Source organism: Leucoraja erinacea, chromosome 16 (assembly GCF_028641065.1).
Source record: "Leucoraja erinacea ecotype New England chromosome 16, Leri_hhj_1, whole genome shotgun sequence".
Classification (NCBI taxonomy): domain Eukaryota; kingdom Metazoa; phylum Chordata; class Chondrichthyes; order Rajiformes; family Rajidae; genus Leucoraja; species Leucoraja erinaceus.
Window position 1 is genome coordinate 9,272,204 of NC_073392.1, and position 23,839 is coordinate 9,296,042.

At 44.2% G+C, this 23,839-nt stretch overlaps 1 protein-coding gene across 3 annotated transcripts in view; it reads right to left on the reverse strand.

Annotated features, from left to right (window-relative positions):
• The window catches only part of LOC129704514 (FERM domain-containing protein 4B-like), a 265,972-nt gene that overhangs the window by 63,196 nt on the left and 178,937 nt on the right, over positions 1 to 23,839 (reverse strand). For all 3 annotated transcript variants that reach the window (XM_055647656.1, XM_055647657.1, XM_055647655.1), the window contains exon 7: positions 23,628 to 23,650. In XM_055647656.1, the coding sequence (XP_055503631.1) occupies positions 23,628 to 23,650 (23 nt within the window). The remainder of the gene's footprint in view (positions 1 to 23,627; positions 23,651 to 23,839) is intronic.

A 23,839-nucleotide genomic window follows, 5' to 3' on the forward strand; every position in this document is an offset into this window, starting at 1 on the left:
CACAAAACTATTTTCAATGCTTACTGCCAACAATCAATATTTCTTAATTTTACATACATATTTGTAACTGCAGGTATTGTCACAATGTAAGTCAGTAAGTAAGTAAGTAAGTTTATTGGCCAAGTATTCACATACAAGGAATTTGGCTTGGTGCTCTGCCCACAAGTAACAACATGACATACAGTGACAATTACAAATGACTCAGAAAACACTAAACATTAATAATAATGAAACATTAATGATAAAACACCATTGATCAAGCATGTGAACCAACAAAATGTTTAAACAACATTCGGACAGGTACATGGATTGTGTTGGTTTAATGGATATGGGCCAAATTCAGGCAGGTGGGACGAGTGTAGTTGGGACATGTAGGCTGCTGTGGGCAACTAGGGCTGAAGGGCCCATTTCCACACTCTATGACTCCAATCCTCAATTAACTGGACAACCAGGTTGAACACAGTCATCTAAGAATTAAATTACCACAGCATCAGTAACTAATATCAGACTAAGTCACAGGCTGACGGCTGTTTTAGATTCTCACATCAACCCTCACGTGAACCTGTGTAGGGAGGAACTGCAAATGCAGGTTTACATCAAAGATAGACACACAATGCTGGAGTAATTCAGCAGGACAAGCAGCATTTCTGGAGAGAAGGAATGGGTGACGTTTCGAGAGTCACACTGAGAGTCAGGACAAAGGGAAACGCGATATATGAAAGCGAGAGTCAATAGGCAATAGGTGCAAGAGTAGGCCATTCAGCCCTTCGAGCCTGCACCACCATTCACTGTGATCATGGCTGATCATCCACAATCAGTACCCCGTTCCTGCCTTCCCAATATCCCTCGACTGCCATTTTTAAGAGTTCTATCTAACTCTCTTGAAAGCATCCAGTGAATTGCCCTACACTGCCCTCTGAGGCAGAGAATTCCACAGAATTCCGCAGAGATTCATAACTCTCTGGGTGAAAACGTTTTTCCTCATCTCCATTCTAAATGGGCTACCCCTTATTCTTAAACTGTGGCCGCTGTTTCTGGACTCCCCCAACATAGGGAACATGCGTCCTGCTTCTAGCGTGTCCAATCCCTTAATAATTTTATACGTTTCAATTAAGATCCCTTCTCATCCTTCTAAATTCCAGTGTATACAAGCCAATCCACTCCATTCTATCAACATGACAGTCCCGCCACCCCTCAATAGCAAGAATGTCCTTCCTCAAATTTGGAGACCAAAACTGCTAGGTCTCGACCTGAAACGTCACCCATCCCTTCTCTCCAGAGATGCTGCCCTGTCCCGCTGAGTTACTCCAGCATTTTGTGTCTTCCAGAGATATGAAAAGGTACATGAATGGGAGCAGGACAAATCAGAGGTGGAGCAGTTAGGTATGTTACAAAACCTACCTGAATCGACCTTGAGAATCTGTCCCAGCCCCGTGTGTGTGATTTTGGAGCTGTTTAGAGGGGGCGGGTTTAAAACGCGATTTTTACTAGGCTGTTGCAATCGAAAATGTTCAGCCTAGTAAATCATTAACGGAGAATCGCTGAAAGACCCCGTCGCAAAAGGTATTATTAGTTTTTATGGCCTTGTATAATAGTTATAGTAGTTTAAAAATCACTCTCTAAACCCGCGACCTCTCGCAGCCCCAGGGTTTTATAAAGCAAACAATTAAAGGTATGTACCTTATTTTTACATTAAAAGGGGCTTCTTAAGAACCCTGTATATAAAGTTTTCTATAGCGAATAGTTCATTTTGGGCTCTTTATATCCCGCAGTATTTTTCTGGGCATTTGGGGGCACAAATCCACTGCAATGTGAACGTTCTAAACCAGCGCGTTCACAGGAACCCACTAGAAAGCCAATTTAAATTGACTTTAATTTACAGCAATTGAACACTAAATTCCTTCCATTTGGCCTATAAATTGATGTAAATGAGACTTAAAAATCATGTTTTATTGTGAATTATTTGTGAATATTATTATTATATTATTATTATTTAAAAATGTTAATCATTTATTAAGAAATGGGTAGATGTTTAGATCTAGTAATTGAAGCTTGAAATTAGCTACAATTGGGTAACTAACTAATTATATGCTTTAATTTCAGGTCCTCCAAGTAAGATTATTTTATATTTGTTTCAGAATGGTTCAATCTATGATAACTGAAAATTTCATTCAGTTCTCTTAATTTTTAAGAAGGTTATGGGCTTTTGACTGTCCTCGATCACAGCTTTTTTTGTTATGTCCATAGAAAATCAATAGGGAACAAGATGCTAATTTCCGAGTATGAAAATGGCCATAACTTTTTTATTACTTGAGATATGAAAGTGAATTAGGTGTCAAATTAAACTTATTGTTATGCTTTATCTGATGGGATAAATTGCAGACTTGATTTTTTAAATCTCAAAATTTTGTAACATTGCTAGAGCAGTGAGAGAGGGTGTTGAAGAACTCAGAGAGTGGAGAACTTCTTCAAAGTAGACATACCTTGAGAAGATGTCACAGTGGAGCAAGCAAAATGTGTAGGAAGGGACAGCATGTTAAACTTCTTGGCATGACTTAAACTCTGTAAGTGAATTGTTTCACACCTCGAGTTTGACTTTTTGTAAAGGCTAACTCAATAATCTGTCATTCCCATCAGAAAGGTTAGCAGGAGTGAATATTCCAAATGCCTCACCAGCACCATAAAGTCTTTACAAAGCTTTTGATGTCCTCATCAACACGTTCTCCACTGGTTTCAGTGCTTCTCACAAATTAGATGCCGGGATCATTCTAATTAGAAGATCCAGGAGCTGTAAACCTTGGCCATTCAAACTTCAGACCAGCTTCTTCCCTGCTGTGATGCAACTCTTGGAACAATCACCTTTTTCCACATCCCCCTTTCCGGAGATTATGCCACATGCTCTTATTCTTAACTATTGCCTCCGAACAGATTAGTTCAAGGGATCTGTTCAAGGGATATGGAGAGAAAGCAGGAACGGGGTTCTGATTTTGGATGATCAGCCATGATCATATTGAAAGGTGGTGTTGGCTTGAAGGGCCGAATGGCCTACTACTAGAAACATAGAAAATTGATGCAGGTGTAGGCCATTCGGCCCTTCGAGCCTGCACCGCCATTTAATATGATCACGGCTGAGTGCCTGGCTTCGCTCCATACCCCCTGATCCCTTTAGCCACAAGGTCCACATCTAACTCCCTCTTAAATATAGCCAATAAACTGGCCTCAACTACCTTCTGTGGCATAGAATTCCACAGATTCACCACTCTCCGTGTAAAAAATGTTTTTCTCATCTTGGTCCTAAAAGACTTCCCTTATCCTTAAACTGTGACCCCTTGTTCTGGACTTCCCCAACATCGGGAACAATCTTCCTGCATCTAGCCTGTTCAACCCCTTAAGAATTTTGTAAGTTTCTATAAGATCCCCCCTCAATCCTGCACCTATTTTCTATGTTTCCATGGTTACTTCATTTGGTCATTCCGTTAATGTACTTCAATCATTTTTCCCACAGTTTCAGACGGCGCTACAGCCTTGCATTATACTGCTGTTTGCGTGTGTTTTATTGCTGTACTTGTCATCACTGTGTGTGTACTGTTTACTCTGTGAGCTTCAAGCGAACAGGAATTTCATTGCACCTTGACATATATAACAATAAATTAGTCTAAATCTGAAATAAATCACTTCAAGTTCCCGTGATCTCAGTGTGGAGATTTGCAATTCTCCTAGCTCCTTTGGCACAGTGGCGCACTGGTAGAGTTGCTGCCTTACAATGCCAGAGACCCGGGTTCAATCCTGACTACAGGTTCAAGTTTGCGCTTTCTTCCCGTGACCACGTGGGTTTTCTCCAGGTGCTCTGATTCCCTCCCACACTCCAAAGACGAACAGGTTTATAGGTTAATTGATCTGTTAAAATTGATAAATTGTCCCCAGTGTGGAGGATAGCGCTGAAACTGATACTGTACGAGGTGATCACTGGTCAGCATGGACTCATTGGGCCGAAGGGCTTGTTCCCGCCCTGTGTCTCTAAACTATACTCAATTATACCTCTCCATTGCTGGATTTGTGAGCACAGTGGAAACAGTGCAGTATTGAAGTAGCATCTCTCAAAGAATTTGAAGTCCATGACAGCACTGTGGTCCTTTGCAAACTGCAGGGTAATTTGAGTTTGATGGACTTTATTTTGCAACAATGCATTGAATGTGTATAAACCAGAGGGAAACTTCCTCTACACACTATTTGAGATTCCTAAAAGTGCGAGTCAAGCTTTACATCAGTCATATACAGATCACAGCTACAAGGGTTTACGTTGGACAACAAATGGTATAAGTAAAACAAAACATTACAATCATTCTTAAAGTCCTTATCTGCATCATTATAGAGGAAATGATCAACTGACGTGGTAATTAACGACACCGTGATCAACACTTGTTCAACAAATGCAGTATCAAGAATATTCTAACGGGTTTGTCCCACTTGCCGATTTTTAACGCAACTGCCGGCGAATGCATAGTAGTAGCACGTCGCCGAAAAAACAGTGACAATCTAAGTCAGGAGAAGTCAAGCTAGGCTCATTGGCATCGAACCCACTGTTGGCGAAAAATGTTCAACATATTGAAAATTTAGCAGCGACCAGAAAGACGCTACGACTTTTTGCGCGACTGAGGAGGCTACTCCCACGGTGAACACCGGCGAACATATGGCGACAAACTCGTCGCTGGAAGTTGCCTAAAAAAATCGCCTAAGTGGGACAGGCCCATAACCCACAGAAGAAAGAAATAGGAACACAAGGTAAACACAAAAAGCTGGAGTAACTCAGCGGGACAGGCAGCATCTCTGGAGAGAATGAATGGGTGATGTTTAGGGTCGAGACCCTTCTTCAGACTGAAGAAGGGTCTCGACCCGAAACATCACCCATTCCTTCTCTCCAGAGATGCTGCCTGTCCCGCTGAGTTACTCCAGCATTATGTGTCTATCTCCGGTTTAAACCAGCATCTGCAGTTCCTTCCTACACAAAAAGGACCACATGATTATTTCCAGAAACTAATCATCATTAGTGACAAAATGAATCATAAAAAATAATATGAATCATAAAAATGTAACACCACTGAATTAAAAGTACTTTAAATACTTTTCTGATCATTAATCGTTTTTCATTCAGCAAATGAAAAGGACTGAGTGGGAAGGTGGCACAGCGGTGGAGTTGTTGCCTTACATCGCCAGAAACCCGGGTTCAATCCTGACCACGGGTGCTGTCTGTACGGAGTTTCTACATTCTCTGTGTGACAGCGTGGTTATGTCCAGGTTCTCGACACTATAAAGACGTGCAGGTTTTTTTGTAGGTTATTTGGCTTCTGTAAAATGGACCCTAATGTGTGTAGGAAAGAACTAGTGTATGGGGTGATCGCTGGTTGGCACAGCATTGGTGGGCCGAATGGTCTGTTTGCACGCTGTATGTCTAAAGTCCAAATGCAGGAGCCATAAAGCAAAGTTTCACAAATACTAATGAGAACAATCAGATAATTTGGCTCCATGTCATACTGAGCTTGAAGCCAACTTTGGAATAATGTATAAATTATTCCAGGAGTTTCTTTCAGAATCAGTTTCCCTTTTTGTTAAGTTAAAGCCACATTGATTAGCAGGTAAATGAATATTAAATTAATATTACATGCCCTGTTAAACATTTTCTAACTGAAGATGGGAGGTTTTTGTTCCTTACAGCAAACAATGCTCCTCATAGGCACCGTGGAAATGAAATAAGAACAGAAAATACTGGAGATACACAAGTTAGACGGTCTTTGTGGAGAAAGAAACGGAGTTAACATTTCACCAGAACTAGGAAAAATGGTGAGAAAATAGGAATGAGAAAGTTGGACACAAAGCGCTGGAGTAACTGAGTGGGTCAGGCAGCATCTCTGGAGTAAAAGGGTGGGTGACGTTTCGGGTTGAGACCCTTCTTCAGACTGAGGGAATAATCCCGACCCGAAACATCACCCATCCTTTTTCCCCCAGAGATACTGCCTGACCCGCTGAGTTACTCCAGCACTTTGTGTCTATCTTTGGTATCAACCTGCATCTGCAGTTCTGTGTCTCGACAAGAAAATAGGTGTGCGTTTAGGTTGCAGAGAAGAGGCAGGGATAGGAAAATGAAAGGTTTATATTTCAGGTTTGCAGCACGTGCAACGTTATGCTTTTCAGAAGCCTGAGACAATATTTTACTGTGTATTATAGTACTGGCAGAGTTGGTGATCTGTATTCATTCGATGAGTTAGACATGTGGAAATGTCCCTTTTGTCAGCATCCAAGGATCTTCCTCATTGGATACATACTGCATCTGCAGTTCCTTTAAACTGACAATTAATAGTTAGTAACCCACTATGACTAATATTATACACGGAATGCTGAATTGAAAACAACAGCTTGGTAGCATGAATGCACACAGTTCAATCCAGAGTTGCCGGATCAAAAACCAGAGGATATAGTTTTATGGTGAAAGGGGAAAGATTTAATAGGAACCTGACGGGGCTGTCCCACTGTACGAGCTAATTCAAGAGTTCTCCCAAGTTTCCCCTGATTCGAATTCGGAGAATTACGGTAATAGCCGCTCGTAGGTACTCAGGGCTCTCGTGGACATTTTTCAACATGTCGAAAAATCTTCACGATCTTACCGCGTTTCCCGAGTACCTGCCGTTAGCGTTACGAGCCGCGAAGAGACGTCCCGAACTCCGACGTACCCGCTACGTACATTCTATGTGCTTACCGCGAGTTTGATTTTTTTTTTAAATCAGGAGAGCTCTTGAATTAGCTCGTACAGTGGGACAGGCCCTTTAGGAGCAACTTTTTCACATGATCAGTATGGGTGGTGGGTGTATGGAATCCATATCAGAGGCGGTACAGTAGTTCAGGCAGGTACAATAACAACATTTGTAAGACATTTGGACAGGTACGTGGATAGGAAAGGTTTAGCGGGATATGGACCAAATGCGAAGAAATGGGACCAGCCTAGATGGGGCATCTTGTTCAGTTATGGATGAGTTGGGCCGAGGGGCTTGTTTGCATGCTGTATGAATGACTCTAATCATAGATCAATGCATTAGAATGGGCTATTGAGTATCCAGGAAACGCGGGCTGCAAATATCATCAAAGTTTATTTAATGTCTTTACGCTCAAACACCAGGCCAAGCGTGAAGGAGATGCGCCTGTCTCGGCTGAGAAAACCCGATGGCGACTGGATTAAATGCTTTTCTTTCCAATTCAAGCACAAGCACAAATCACTGAGCAATGAGGAAGTTAAATGAAAAGAACAAACAATTTAACTAATGCGTTACAGGAAACCTCCACCAACAGGTGCCAAGCTTGTCACTGTCAAAGTGAATGAATGGAGAAGAGGGGAAATAGTGAGTCACTTAGATCTAGTTTTAGAGATACAGCGTGGAAACAGACCCTTTGCCCCACCAAGTCCACACCGACCAGCGATCCCCGAACATTAACAGTATCCTACAAACACACACACTAGGGACAATTTTACATTTATACCAAGCCAATTGACCTACAAACCTGTACGTCTTTGGAGTCTCGGAGGAAAACCAAGCAGTCACGGAGAGAACGGGCAAACTCCGTACAGGCAGCACCCGTAGCCAGGTTTGAACCCGGGCCCCTGGCGCTGTAAGCACTGTAAGGCAGCAACTCAACCACCACGCCGCCCTATTGCATCAAACACATTGCCTTTATCCTGCACAGCTAATAATCACGATGTTTTTAATTTAAAAAATAAACTATTTTGATAGCAATTTTGTGCAATGATATCATTGCATTGTGCACCTGCGTTTTATCAGGGAAGGGGTGAGTGCAGGGAATTATTAACAGAACCAGGCAGTATCAAAAGCCGCAGAGTATAAATGTTTTATACTGTAATCACTTTACAGTTTGATGCCAGTGGCAGATAAACAGGCTCCCACCTCCTCAATTTGCCAAAAGGACAGTAATAACTCGACACCGAGCGAGCACCAGCGTGACACCATGTCCTTACAATCTGCTTTGCATATTCCTGGCAATCAGCTGCTATCTTCCACCCAGAAGTTCACACTGTTGCAAGCCCTCTGAAACATGTCACCATGAAAACTTCAAATAAGCAGGAACTAAACCTTTCAGGAAGCTTATACTAAATGCAAGCATGCCTGTTCACCAACAATCATTGAAACCGTCTTCTATCTGAATTAAAGTTCACGTAACAATTGGTTATTTTGAATAAAGAATTGCATGGATTCAAGTTATATGATAGCAATTTATCCGAAGAAGAGGTAAGGGCGGCACAGTGGCGCAACGGTAGTAGACAGCGGCAGAGACCCGGGTTCGATCCTGACTACGGGTGTTGTCTGTATGGAGTTTGTACGTTCTCCCTGTGACTGCGTGGGTTTTCTCCGGGTGCCCCCGTTTCCTCCCACTCTCCAAAGACGTGCAGGTTTGTAGGTTAATTGGCTTTGGTAAAATTATACTCTGTCCTCAGTATAGAGGATAGTGATCGCTGGTTGGCGCGGTTTCGGTGGACTAAAGGCCTGTTCCAGCACTGTATCTCTACAGTCTAAAGTCTAAATGCATTTCACTGTAAATGCTCGTACCAACAAAGTCACTGTCGTGGAGGCAAAGGTCAAAAGAAATCAGTCATTACTTAATAGTTGTTCAGCTGTTATATTATTTGACTATCAGTGCACAGAACATACAAGAGAAATAAGACCTTGCTCTCTCACTTGTAATTCTCCCACTTTCGAAGAAGAAAGATATGCTTAAATAGTGGAATGTTGTTAGTCTGAAGAAGAGTCTCGACCCCAAAACGTCACCCATTCCTATTCTCCAGAGGTGCTGCGTGACCCGCTGAGTTACTCCAGCATTCTGTGTCTGTCTTCGGTGTATACCAGCATCTGCAGTTCCTTCCTACACATTATTTATAGGTTTGTTATATACCTGTATCTATTCCAGATAGTAATTTTCACACATTGCAAGTGACAGCAAGGGTATCTCAGTTACATTAGAAAAATTAGCATGCCACCATTTAAGTATAAATTTAAATTTAAAATGAAAATGAATCTACACATGAATCCTTTCATTTATTTCAATGGAGACCACTTTCATACTGGTTTCCCTTGCCTGAAGAGCAGCGGTTTGTAACATTCGGCCCCCGGACCGAATGTGGCCCGTAACCCGAAATCATCCAGCCCGCAGGTGGATTTTGTTTCCCGTAATCATCTGGCCCGCCACGCGCCTGCCCCAAGCACGGCCGAGCTCTGTCTGTACCACATCCTGCGCAAAGCCGTCGAAATGGCCGCGCACCTTCTGTGAACACGAGATTTGATGCATGCCATCCGGGGTGGGATGGGGGCGGTATCCATGTGTACTCGTGATAGATGTGGCCCGCCATCCGCTCACAGACATGCGTCCCTGCCCCCATGCAGAACAAGGTCGCCGACCCTGCTGTAGAGGTACATACCCAGAATTACACTGCAAATGTGCCATGCTGTCAGTGACAAGGGCCACATAGTCCCCCATCTTCCTTTCCACCCATGTGCTACAAAATATTGCTGTTTGTTAACACTGGAAGGTAAGACCTTCCACTACCTGCAACCTCCGGCAACCACCTTCAACTAGCATCGCAACTGGCTTTGACTAAAAAAATCAGCGATTTAAAAAAAAATGGCAACCTATTTTTAGTCGCGGCCGGTTTTGAATTTTTTGAAATAATCGCCGGAACATAGAAGAAGCAGAAACCACTTTCGACCATTAGGGAAACTGACAAAAACCTCCGGGAACCGCACGGAAACCTTGGCAAAGTCTCCAGAGGTTTCCATTCAGGTTTCCTAAGTGGGACAGGGGCATTAGGCAGCAACTATACTGCTGCATCCTCCTGCCACTTATTGATACCACCAGGATGTTACTATTTGGGGGATACAGGAACTGCAATGAACCTCAGGGGGAGGAAGGTGACATGCTCTACCACATATAATAATAAAGCACTTTAGCCTATGATGCCAATTTAAACAAAGAAACATAGAAAATAGGTGCAGGAGTAGGCCATTCGGCCCTTCGAGCCTGCACCGCCATTCAATATGATCATGGCTGATCATCCAACTCAGTATCCCATACCTGCCTTCTCTCCATACCCCCTGATCCCCTTAGCCACAAGGGCCACAACCGCACATCTTACGGAGTTTGTACCTTCTCCCTGTGACCGCGTTGGTTTTCTCTGAGATCTTCGGTTTCCTCCCATGCTCTGAAGACGTACAGGATTGTAGGTGAATTGGCTTGGTATAAGTGTAAACATTGTCCCTAGCGTGTGTCGGGTAGTGTTAATCTGCGGGGATCTCTGGCCAGTGCGGACTCGGTGGGCCGAAGGGCCTGTTACCGCGTTGTATCCCTAAACTAAACTGAAAAATCTGCCTACATGTGGTCTCCATCCCTCAATTGCCTGCCTGTCTCTATCTCTGTCTAAATGCCTTTTAAATGTTGCGATCGTATCTGCTTTCACCACTTCCCCAGAAGCACATTCCAGGCACCTACCACTCTGTAAAAAAATACTTGCCTTGTAAATCACCTTTAAACTTTTCCCCTCTCACTTTAAATCTTTTCTTGGACATGATCTGGTGTGAACATCGCTTGCCATCCCACTACATTATACAGGAGGTGCAAGCTGGAAGCTCAAAATAAACCCAGGCTCAAAAGGGATAAGTACATTCCTTACAGACCACACTGAAAAAATGCACACAGTTTTTTTTAAGCATCAATGTAAGAGGGTTGTATCCAAATAATGTTGCCAGCCGAGAAAATTCTAAACCATGGAACCACATTTATCAGAGAATAATTACCACTGGTTTACACATGGAAATTATTCAAACAAAAACCAAGATTATTTCATCTACCCGACAAGAGGGATTGGTTTACATTATGAGAAGCCACTTCTAAACTAGGTCAAATTCAGAATTCCCCAAGTGAGTTAGGACTGCTGTTGTCTGCTAGAAATAGGTCTCCTTGCAATCATTTGCTCTTTGGTATATGTGTTTTCTTTTTGAAGAAGATTTAGAGAATTTCTGGGCAGCATGTTATAGGAAAGATGTGGTCAAGCTGGAAAGGGTGCAGAGAAGATTTACGAGGATGTTACCAGGAGTTACAGGGAGAGGTTCAGCAAGCTAGGACTCTATTCCTTGGAGCGCAGGAGGATGAGGGGTTGATCTTATAGAGGTGAACAAGATCATGAGGGAAATATATTGGGTAAACGCTGAGTGTCTATTGCCCAGAGTAGGGGAGTAGAGAGGCAGATGACTTAGGTTTAAGATGGGGGGGGGAAAGATTTACCAGGAACCTGATGGGTAACTTTTTTTACACAAAGGTTGGTGGGTACATGGAACGAGGTGCCGGAGGAGGTAGTTCAGGCGGGTCTTATCGCAATATTTAAGAAACATTTAGACAGGTAGACAGATGGGATAGGTTTAGAGTGATGTGGGCCAAACCGCAGTCAGGTGGGACTAGTGTAGATGGGACAAGTTTGTCGGCGTGGGCAACTGTAACATAATTTCTTTGCTGCAATGCACCCTATGTTGGTGCCTTTATGACACCATTCAATAAAAAAAAAGCTACAGCAGGAGATTGAAGTCAAATTAAAAGGAATAATTTTCAAATAATAATAATAATAATATCTGTTATTGCCATTGCACATAGGTGCAACGAGATTTGGTATGCAGCTTCCATCCGATGTCATAACTTAAGTAACTAATAAAATTTAGATTTAGATACCCCGAGAACATGGTTTGTAAATGCATCCAAAGGTAGTGCTAGTATTTCCTATATACACAATTGTGTAGAAAGGAACCGCAGATGCTGCTTTACACAAAGTGCTGGGGTAACGCAGCGGCTCTGGCAGCGTCTCTGGAGAAAAAAGGACGGTGACTATTGGGGTTGGGATCCTTCGTCAGACTGAAAGTAGAAGGGAGGACACTGGCGGTAAGAAAAGGCCAGGATATGTACACTAGTGTCAGAGTTAAAAATAACCCTGCTTTCTGGCCACAAAGGAGATAAGTAACTTGGTCTATTTGTCATGATCATTAAATTGATTTACTTGCCCAGCCCGTACCAAGCACCAAGCGAAGGAAAATTGCACGAAACGAGATTGAAGAGCTGCTTGTTCAACATGGTGTTTGCACAATCCATTCTTGTTCCAGGTGGCATGGATCTGCTTTGAAGATATTAACAGCATGATATCCGACACACACTGGCCCTCAGACTACGTCACAGCACTGCCGTTTAAAGCAATTCCACAATCTAAGGTGTAGGAAGGAACTGCAGATGCTGGCTTACACTGAAAATAGACACAAAATGCCGGAGTAACTCAGTGGGCCAGACAGCATCCGTGGAGAAGAGGAACTCAGGTGACGTTTGGGGTCGAGTCTGAAGAAGGGTCCCAACCCAAAAACGTCGCCTATTTCTTCTCTCCCGAGATGCTGCCTGTTCCGCTGAGATACTCCAGCATTTTGTGTCTATTTCCCCAATCAACAGGTTGCATTGAACAAACCTGCGATCAAATGATGGGGATGGTGGACAACAAATGCCATTAATCTAACATTTACACTTGTACTCTCCAGAAGCGAGAGATGACATGAGTTTGAGTTTGGTTTATTGTTACGTGTACCCAGTGAAAAGCTTTTGTTGCGTGCTAACCAGTCAGTGGAAAGACAATACATGATTACAATCGCACCAACCACGGTGTATGGACACATGATAAAGGGAATAGCGTAAATAATGTTTTGCGCAAGGGAAAGTCCAGTAAAGTCTGATCAAAGATAGTCCGAGGGTCCCCATTGCGGTAGATAAAGTGTGAGGTAGGCTCCACACCTTAAGAATGGAAGGACAACACAGTGGCTGTGGTGCCTCACAGCTCCAGAGACCCCAGTTCAATCCTGACCCTGGGTGCTGTCTGTGTGGAGTTTGCACGCTCTCCCCGTTACCGCAGGGGTTTCCTTCTTGTGCCCCGGTTTCCTCCCCCATGTCCCAAAGACGTGCGGGTTTGTAGGTTAATTGGCCTCCTGTGGATCGCCCCCAATGTGTAGGGAGAGGACGCATCAATGGGATAACATAGAATTATTGTGAACGGGTGATCGATGTTCAGAAGATAACACACCCAAAATGCTGGAGTAACTCAGGGGGGCAGTCTGTATCTCTGGAGAAAAAGAATGGGTGATGTTTCGGGTCGAGACCCTTCTTCCGACTCAATCGATTGATCGATGTTTGGCATGGACTCGGTGGGCTGAAAAGCCTGTAGTATCTTTCAAACCATCGATGAAAATCTGCATCTAGGATGTCTGGAAAATGTTGAAGCTCGTCCCATAGCTTAGTTCTCCATCTCTCTATATTAATAGTGGAGCTAAACTGCGGAGACGTGTAGCAGATTGGCATGTGGGGAGGGGGGGGTCACATTCTGATACATGATCTCAGGTTGAACCACAATGCAAATGTGGCTTAAGGCCTTTTTGTGCATCACTTTGCAATTAGTTGTACACTGCATTTCTTTGTGGTTTAGCAAATGTGAAGGAAAGGGGAGGGGGCATAAAGGGTTATTGAGGAATTTAATTGAATTCAATTTTATACATTGGCAATTTATTATTAAAACTAAAATATGGAAGTAATTCTATCCTGTGGTCCTGTTGTAATTTAATTAACCATTTGAGCTTGTTTTCACTGTAACTCTTTCAAAGCCAGGGGACTAAATTTATTGAATATTAACTCTGTTTCAGAAATAGTTCCTTCCACGCTCCTCATTTGGTGAAACACAGCAGATACTGTATCAGTGATTGCAGCAGAGAAGTGATAACCTCACAAGACCAGTCTGAAGAAGGGTCTCGACCTGAAACATCACCTATTCCTACTGTCCAGAGATGCTGCCTGACCTGCTGAGTTATTCCAGCATTTTGTGTCCATTGAAGAAATGGCGAAGATGGCCCATGGTGTCATTGGTCAGGCATTGAGCATAAGGTTTAGGAAGTCATGTTGCAGTTTTATAAAAATTTGGTGAGGCCGCATTTGAAGAATCGAGTGCAGTTCTGGTTGCCCCATGACAGGATGTATGTGGAGGAGTGTTTGACAAAAAAGCTGTCTGGATTAGAGGGTATTGTTTATATGGAGAGGTTGGACAAACTAGGATTTTCAGGGACAATTCTATTCCAGATTCAGGGACATTTTCTTCCCAGCTAGGAACCATCCTGTCACCAACTAGCGAGCGGTCCTAAACTACCGCTCAACTAGAGAGAGGCCATTAACCTCATTAATGACCCTCGGACTCTCTTTAATTGGACCTTTCTAGACTTTATCTTGCAAAAAACGTTATTCCCTTTATCCTGTATGATTGTAATATTGGATACCACCAGGGGCGTTATACAATGGCAGCTCCATCAGCAGTCTGTTCGTTTTTCATCTTTTTTAAATTTTTTGTATTTATTAAAAGTTTGTTTTAAAGTTCTCCGGTTTGTCTTATGTGGGGGGGAGGGGGGAGGGGGGAGGGATTTGGGGAAACCTTTTTTCAAGGTTCTTACCTAGCCAGAGATGTGATTGATTTTCAGATCACATTCTCCGGGCACGCTACGGCCTCCCATCGATGGACCTGGAGGCCTCCTCGGACTGTCGTGAGCCCCACGTGAGGCGTGGACTTAACATCGGAGCCGGTCCCATGCCTGGGATCGCTCCAACCGCGGCCTGCGGACTTACCATCAAGAGCTCGCAGTCTCGGGAGAGGCCGAGTCGGGAGCTCCAACGACGCAGAAGGTTCGACCAGCCCTGACACGAGGTCCGATCGCCCAGCGCAGGGGAGCTGACATCCCCCCCGATGCGGGAGCTAAACGCCTCAACGCGGAGGGCCCAACCGCCGCCGCTACGGGAGTGAAGATTATCCCGTTAACGGAGGGATCGAGGCCCACGATTGCGGGAGAATAAAGGGAAGGGACTTGAACTTTATTTCGCCTTCCATCACAGTGAGGAATGTGTAGAAATCACTGTGGTGGATGTTTATATTAAAATGTGTTTTGTGTGTTCTGTTGCTTTTTATTTGTATGACTGACTTGGCAAATGAAGTACTATTCTGATAGTCTTTCTGCTGACTGGAAAACACTCAATGAAAAAGCTTTTGACTGTACCTCGGTACACTTGACAATAAACTAAACTAGTGACCAAGGTGGGCACTTGAGTGGTTTCGCAGAAAAATATTAGTATTATCTTTATCATTCCAAATCACCTGGGCACACATTACCCCTTTTTTTTTCCAGCTGCATTCACCATGCAGACTTTCCAAGAAAGATAGAAAGAAGCCTTATGCTAGTTATTTGCAATGGTCAATAGGATGGTATAATCTCCCACACTGTGCAAATATAAAAAGCACAAACCAAAATGGACTATTACACATAAGATGCGAAGATTTGTTGAAAGGACCACTGCACAATCTCTTTCTCAGAGGGCAGAAAGGGCATTCTTTATTGTGACAAGGGGATTGCATTAGACACAAAGTGTTGGAGTGCTGAGTGGCACGGTGGCGCAGGGGTAGAGTTGTTGCCTGACAGGGCCAGACACCCGGGTTCGATCCTGACTACGGGATCCTGTCTGTACATAGTCTGTGCGTTCTCTCCGTGACCGTGTGGGGTTCCCCCTGAGAGCTCCGGTTTCCTACCACACTCCAAAGACATACAGGTTTTGTAGGTTCATTGGCTTAGGTTTAAAAAAAAAAGTAAATTGTCTCTAGTGTGTAGGATAGTGCTAGTGTACAGGGTTCGCTGGTCAGTGCAGAATCGATGGGCTGAAAGGCCTGTTTCTGCACTGTACATCTAAACCAAATGTCTAAACTCAATGGGTCAGGAAGCATCTTTGGAGAAAAAGAATACATGATGTTTCGGATCGGAACTCTTCTTCAGACTTCCCTTTCTTTGTTTGCCATTTTTCTCTCTCTCATCGCTCCTGCACTGTCATGTGTGGGGACCACTATAGGAACATTTCATTGGGATTCCTGACTGATTAATGTGGATCAATAGCACTCTCGTGCTGGCTGAGGTGAGAGTGGATGAGACACCCAAGTCATGACGCCACTGAATTATTGGCTTGAAGAGGGGCCTGCTTCAACGGTGTTTGTCCCCACTAGTCGCGGGGAGTAACATTGTGTAATTATGTATAAACAGTATTGAATGTATGTAACGCCTCTGAGAACGGCGGAATATTTTTTTTGCATTGTTCCAGTATTGTACATATTTTTTACATAAATTTTGATTAAAAATTTAAAAAGTCCGTCTGAAATCAGATATCAGGGGAAGGGTTAAGTATTGAAATTTAGAAATTAGAGAGGGAGTGGGGAGGGGAGGGGGTGGGGTGAGCCAAGGGTATGAGACAAACAGGGCCAGCACTTTATTGTGCGTTCAGCCACTGCAATTATGCTAAATGGGAGGGATGTGGAACAGCTCAGAAATGGGTATCCTCGACACGCTGTGAACTATCAGCAACAGCAGACATTAACAGTCAGGTCACACACACACACTCTCATGGTCCAGCAAGTCCCTCACTCCATTAACAGGCTAGAGATCAAACCAGTTCAGTGAGAAGTACAGAGGGCACGTCAACAGCAGCAGCAGCAGCAGCACTAGTATGATCCAGGCAACACAGCACTACACGCACCCCTAACAAACGTGCAGCACACAGAGGTGGCACAGTGGCCCAGCCGTCGAGTTGCAGCCAGAATTATTGGCCAACTTTGTTTGCAAATGCAATGTTAGGTTAAATGACATTAACTTAGGGGCTAACCAGCGACGGCACGGTGGCGCAGCTGTAGACTTGCTGCCTCACAGCGCCAGAGACCCGGGTTTGATCCTGAATGCGGGTGCTGTCTGTACGGAGTTTGTACGTTCTCTCCCGTGGGTTTTCTCCAGAGTCCCGCTTTCCTCCCACACGCCAAAGACGTACAGGTTTGTAGGTTAATTGGTTCCAGTAAAAATTGTAAATGATCCCTCGTGTGCTAGATAGTGCTAGTGTACGGGTGTCGTTGGTCGGCGCGGACTCGGTGGGCAAAGGGCCTGTTTCCGCGCTGTGTCTCTAAACTCTAAACAAAGTTGCTAACAGGAGTCAGGGGCTCCAACAAAATCCTCATTCAGAAAGATCCAGACAGGGGCTGGCTGAAATAGTTACTGCCACACTCAGACTGAAGTGGGTCTTAGTTCCTCTCTACTATACAAATGAACAATGATTTCTCCAACTTCAAGTAACCCTTGCTTTCCCTCTCTCCCTGTCCGCCCCCCACCCTGTTCTCCATGTAGTTTCACTGTCCTTCTGAGTAATTTGCTGCTTGTATGCCTCCATGTCACCTTCCCCATAGCTAACAGTGAACCATTCTCGATAGACTCAATATGCTGGAGTAACTTAGCGGGACAGGCAGCATCTCTGGAGAGAAGGAATGGCTGCGTTACTCCAGCATTTTGTGTCTATCATTGGTGTAAACCAGCATCTGCAGTTCCTTCCTACACAATGAACCATTCTACATTCCTTATTATCGTCTGGTTTGATCTGTCGTTTTCACACCTTACCCTTCCATATTTCGAGACACCCTCTCCCCAGACTCTCAGTCTAAAGGTTGGTTTAGTTTAGAGATAGTGAGGAAACAGGCCCTTCGGCCCACCGGATCCGCGCCGACCAGCTATCCCCACACATTAACTCTATCCTACACCCACTAGGGACATTTTTTACATTCACCAAGCCAATTAACCTACTAACCTGTACATCTTTGGAGTGTGGGAGGAAACCGAGGATCTCTGAGAAAACTCACGCAGGTCACGGGGAGAACGTACAAACTCCGTACAGAAAACACCCTTAGTTGGGATCGAACCCAGGTCTCTGGTGCTTCATTCGCTGTAAGGCAGCAACTATACCGCTGACGTTTCGGGTCTCAACGCGAAACGCCACCCACTCCTTCTCTCCCGAGATGCTGCCTGTCCCACTGAATTGCTCCAGCATTTTGTGTCTATCTTTGGTGTAAACCAGCACTGCAGTTTCTTCCGACACATTTATTAAAATATAGGCTACAATATTTTATTGTCCCACAGCTTCAGGCAGTCTATGTTTTCTCTGTTAACCTTATTGTTGTGCTCCAGACACAGTCTGGAAAATTAGGTCATCTGATGTGTGACAACATCCTTTTCAGGATCGAACCCGGGTCTCTGACGCTGTAAGCGCTGTAAGGCAGCAACTCTACCGCTGTGCCACCCACTGTTATAAGTGAAAATATCAAATTCATTTTTGCATGTTACAAATAGCTTTACTAAAACCGAACCTTGAAGGAATAATTGATTGTCACTATTTTTCCTCTAATGCTTCAGTATTGCTGCAGACTTAAAATGCCATATCATGTATAGGGTGATTTCACTAAAGGTCACTGGAGCGTAGATCCGCACCCACGTGACCAAAATTCTCAAGTGGAGGACACTCGAGGGTTCCGGTACATGTTAGTGGATGGGAAAAAACGCATTTCCCCACCCGTTAAAAACATAGAAAACGGCGAGGTTGTGAGCTGCAATTTACTGTGCCAGTCGGGGTGACCGTGAGGCACAGCTACCTAGATTTACAGGGAAAAAAAAAGATAGCAAGTAAGGTAAATTCAAGAGGGAACTGAAGGTGCCAAACCGGCGGAAGTGAACAGCCGACATTTGCCGTGGATATTTAAAGGTCCAAAATATCGGGAATTATCGCTTTTGCTCGCTGAATTTCATCAAAAGTAAGTTAATAATGCCTTACTTTTGATGAAATTCAGCGAGCAAACGCGATAATTCCCGATATTTTGGACCTTTAAATATCCACGGCAAATGTTGGCTGTTCACTTCTGCCGGTTTGGCACCTTCAGTTCCCTCTTGTAATTTACCTTACTTGCCATCTTTTTTTTTCCTGTAATTCTAGGTAGCTGTGCCTCACGGTCACCCCGACTGGCACAGTAAATTGCAGCTCACAACCTCGCCGCTTTCTATGTTTTTAACCGGTGGGAAAATGCGTTTTTTCCCATCCACTAACATATACCGGACCCTCGAGTGTCCTCCACTTGAGAATTTTGGTCACGTGGGTGCGGATCTACGCTCCAGTGACCTTTAGTGAAATCGCCCTATAGGAAGGAACTGCACATGTTGGATTAAAATAAAGATAGGCACAAAAAACTGGGTTAACTCAGCAGGACAGGCGGCATCTCTGGAGAAAGGGGCGAGGTGACGTTTCAGGTCGAGACCCTTCTTCATCATCATTGTCTTTTTCAGACAGGGTCTGAGGAGGGGTCCCAAGCCGAACTGTCGCCTGTCCATTTCGCCCACAGATGCTGCCTGACCAGCTCATGGTGATTTGTTCGTCATTCCAGCATCTGCATTATCTTGTGTCTCAACTTTACCATTGGTGAATTCGAGACAGGGGATGGCAGATTGTGGTAGAGAGCAGGAATGGTGTCGGCAAACATCATCTAGTGAAATTACATCATCCCTCTTGTGTTAAAGACTGGGAGGATTATCAAGGGTAATGCAGGCCACCAAAGTAAAGGAAACCTCAAAAACCAAGGCCAGCGAGTCTATAAAGGTAAATGCCATCAACTAGGTATTATTTTGGACCTTAAATTATTATACACAAAGCCATATCCATACCATTATGCTTATGGTATGAAAAATTTGATACAGGTCCACCACTGATTATCTGCCACCTTTGGTTCCAGAGCTTGGTGGATCATCCATTTTGCCGGTCCAACAGAGGTCACGGCCTCCGAGAGGAGCCCATCGGTACTGGAACCAAAGGCAGCCTCGGGAGTCGGCTGTAGGGACGGATCTGCTGGCTCCGACTGGTCAGGATTCCACAGCCCAGGCTGCGGGGGAGGGGGGTAAATTCTGGCCCGCCGATCGGCCGCGGAAGTCCCGATGAGGTCGAGATCGGCCGCCTCACCCGGCCTGGGCACCACATTTTCGGGAGGACTTCAAGTGCACTCTCGTAATTCTGTCCGGATTTAAGGAGGTGCCAGACCACCATTTGCCAGAAAAATTGGTGGTGGACCTGTATTACGAATTGCACAATACAACACATATGTTCACTCGCTTTATAAAAAAAAAGATAATGGCCATAATTAAAATATTTCAAGTACACATTACCTATCCAATAATTCCACAAAATTGCTGATTAGGAAGAGAGAGAAGTGGCCATATCAATCTATATTCCACAATGTCCTCTCCTTGTTCAGACAATTAACATTGTGAATGCTGTCCCATCACTGTGATAAAAATAGCATGCATGTGGTAAGGCTTTTGTTCAAAATTCCCTGGAAACTGTCCCCTTTCTAGTTATTAATTACACTTGCAAAACAGATTTACACATTAACGCATTGCTGAATCCTACAGGGTAAGGGCCTGACCTAATTTTGTAGTGATTTGAATATTCCTCAACTCCAAACGCAAGGGACATTTTAATGGGACTTTTACCAATGGGAAAGAATGACCTTCATCTGAGTTATGCCTTTCTCAATGTCAGGAGTCCCCAAGATGACGCTGAGATGTTGTAGCCAATTTCCCACAATCAGTTTGTAAATGACAGATAATTGGATTCTAAAAGTGAATTTGGGGATAATTATTAATTTAGTTTAGAAATGCCGCGTGGAGACAGGCCCTTCGGCCCCTCCAGCGATCCCGGCACACTAGCACTATCCTACACACACAAGGGACATTTTGGATATTTTTTAACCAAAGCCAATTAACCTACACATCGTTGGAGTGTGGGAGGAAGCCAGAGCACCCGGAGAAAACCCACACGGTCACGGGGAGAACGTACAAACTCCGTACAGACAGCACCCGCAGTCAGGATCGAACCCGGGTCTCTGGCGCGGTAAGGAAGCAACTCTACCGCTGCACCACCGTGCCGCCCCTACATGTGAGTTCACTGTGAACTATCTCTCGGATCTTTGCAAATCAATTTCATCGGATCATTTTTAGCGTGTAAACAGGCCTCAATTAAACATCTCAACTGTACATTGGTGTCTCATTAATATAGCGCTCCCAGCGCAGCAAGAGATAGTTACATAGAAACATAGAAAATAGGTGCAGGAGTAGGCCATTCGGCCCTTCGAGCCTGCACCGCCATTCAATATGATCATGGCTGATCATCCAACTCAGTATCCTGTTCCTGCCTTCTCTCCATACCCCCTGATCCCTTTAGCCACAAGGGCCACATCTAACTCCCTCTTTAGCTTCCAATTTACTGTGAGAATTTGGACAAATTTACCGTGGAAATTGAACAAACACTCCCCAACTCACGGGTGAGAGTACTGTTGACTGCGATAAGGGATTGGCCACTTAAAGCAAACGTTCAAATAATAATTTGGAGCCGGCATGGTGGTGCAGCGGTAGAGTTGCTGCCTTACAGCGCCAGAGACCCGGGTTCGATCCCGAGTACAGGTGTAGTCTGTACGGAGTTTGTATGTTCTCCCTGTGACCTGCGTGGGTTTTCTCAGGGTGCTCCGGTTTCCTCCCACATTCCAAAGACGTAAAGGTATGTATGTTAATTGACTTTGGTAAATTGTTCCCAGTGTGTAGAATTGCTAGTATACGGGGCAAACGATGGTCGGCGTGGACTAGATGGGCTGAAGGGCCTGTTTCTGTGCTGTATCTGTAAAATCTAATGTCTGATAAAGTAAATTCTGAATAGGAACCCAAATCTTCAGAATTTTTTGTGCTGCGTTAAAGGATGGATTTAGAGGGAAATGGGCCAAAAGTGGAAATAGTGTAGATGGGACATGTTGGTCAGCGTAGACAAGTTGGGCCGAATGTCCTGTTTCCACACTGTAGGACTCCAAAGCTTAAAAATTACCTATATAAATTCAATTGGAAATTCAAATTTACGATTAATTCGAGTATGAACTCCAAATTTAAACCAGCTTGTGAACTATATACACACACAATTTATGATCACTCTCCATTACAAACAGGGTGTGACAATCCTTTGGCTCCTCCAAGATTACTTTACAAAGTCCTTTGGTTTCTTACATTTAAAATAAATTGCATGGTGCTTATTTTAGTTTGACATTCAGAGTTTTATTTAAGGGCAAAGACTTTGGTGGTGAGACTTTTTTTTTTTAATTCACAGCTGCTTATTTTTACAGGAAAAGGCAAAATAAAGTTACAAGCGTCAGTGGGGCAGTGGGCTTGTTTCTCATACAACCAATAATCCTGTTTTAACAAGGTATTTTTTATTTTGCTTGGGCAGTGGTATGAATATTGAGTAGGAACTTCAGGTGTTGGTTTTAACTGAGGATTGATACAAAAAGCTGGAGTAACTCAACGGGTCAGACAGCATCTCTGGAGAAAAGAAATAGGTGACGTTTCAGTCTGAAGAAGGGTCTCGGCCAGAAACATCACCTGTTCCTTTTCTCCAGAGATGCTGTCTAATGAGTTACTCCAGCTTTTTGTGTCTATCATCGGTCTGAATATTGATCGCTCCAAGTTACCCTTGCTTTCCCTCTCTCTCCGTCCCTCCCCCATCCTAGTTCGCCGACTAGTTTCACTGTCCTGAAATATAGTCTGAAGAAGGGTTTTGGTCCGAAACGTTGCCTATTTCCTTCGCTCCATAGATGCTGCTGCACCCGCTGAGTCTCTCCAGCATTTTTGTCTACCTTCGATTTTCCAGCATCTGCAGTTCCTTCTTAAACAAATAGTTTCACTGTCCTCCTGATTACATGATTGTACGCCTCGTTGTCACCCTCCCCTCAGCTAACAATGAACCACTCTACATTTATTTCATCATCATCCCCATCGATCTGTGTTTTCACACCTTACCCTTCCATATCTCTATCTGTCTCCCTCTCCCCTGACTCTCAGTCTGAAGAAGGGTCTGGACCCGAAACGTCACCCATTCCTTCCCTCCAGAGATGCTGCCTGTCACGTCTGAGTTACTCCAGCAATTTGTGTCTATTTTTTAATATGCACTGGCCGGTTTAATAGAAAATCCTTACCTAAAATGTTAAACCTTTTTAAAATCAACTGTAAAATACAACAATCCAGGCTTCTATTTCCCTCCCCCGAGGATAAATATGCTGGCATTTTAGCGTGGGCAGGTTACACCAGCAGTTTCCAGTCACACGGCAGCGTCCCACTAACCGTGAGGTCAAGTTTATGAAGGGTGAGGCCCCAACAGGGCAACTGGGAGAGAAAGCTGCACACACACACACATACAATCCCAGCTCTAAAACCAAGCAGCTGATGAATTTGATCGCCGTGCTGCAAGCACACATCAGAGGTTTGTATTGTTCCCAGTCCGACACAAAAAAGGGAGCTTGCTAGATCCAAGACACAATCTCACATTGCTTCCGCCTACAGTAAAACATGGGAGCAGGAGGAGGGGGAGAGAGGAGGGGGACAAAATCTACTGTCATCGCCCAAAACGCTGCACATCCATGATGATGCATCGGGGCTGTGGGTTGAAATAACATGGGGAGGGAGGGAGGAGTGGGGGGGTAACTACTCAAGTTTCACAATCCCCCAACTGAGTTTCCACAATAAATACGTGAACATTTCCACAACTTGTTGTCGACAGCAAAAATGTAATAATGGCTGCAACAGTTTATTTCTTACCTGATGTAATCGCCCTTCGATTCCTGGAGAGGGAAATAATTTTAAAGGATTAGCTTCTCGGCAGAACTTTAAGAAAAAAAAACACACTAAAATGATAAAACTTCCAGGCTGGCGTGGCTGTTAAATAAAGGGCCGGCAGGTAAATGGTAGATTTACGTGTGTGTGTGTGTGTGTGTGTGAAGGACACGAGATGAACATAGCTGAAGAGGGGA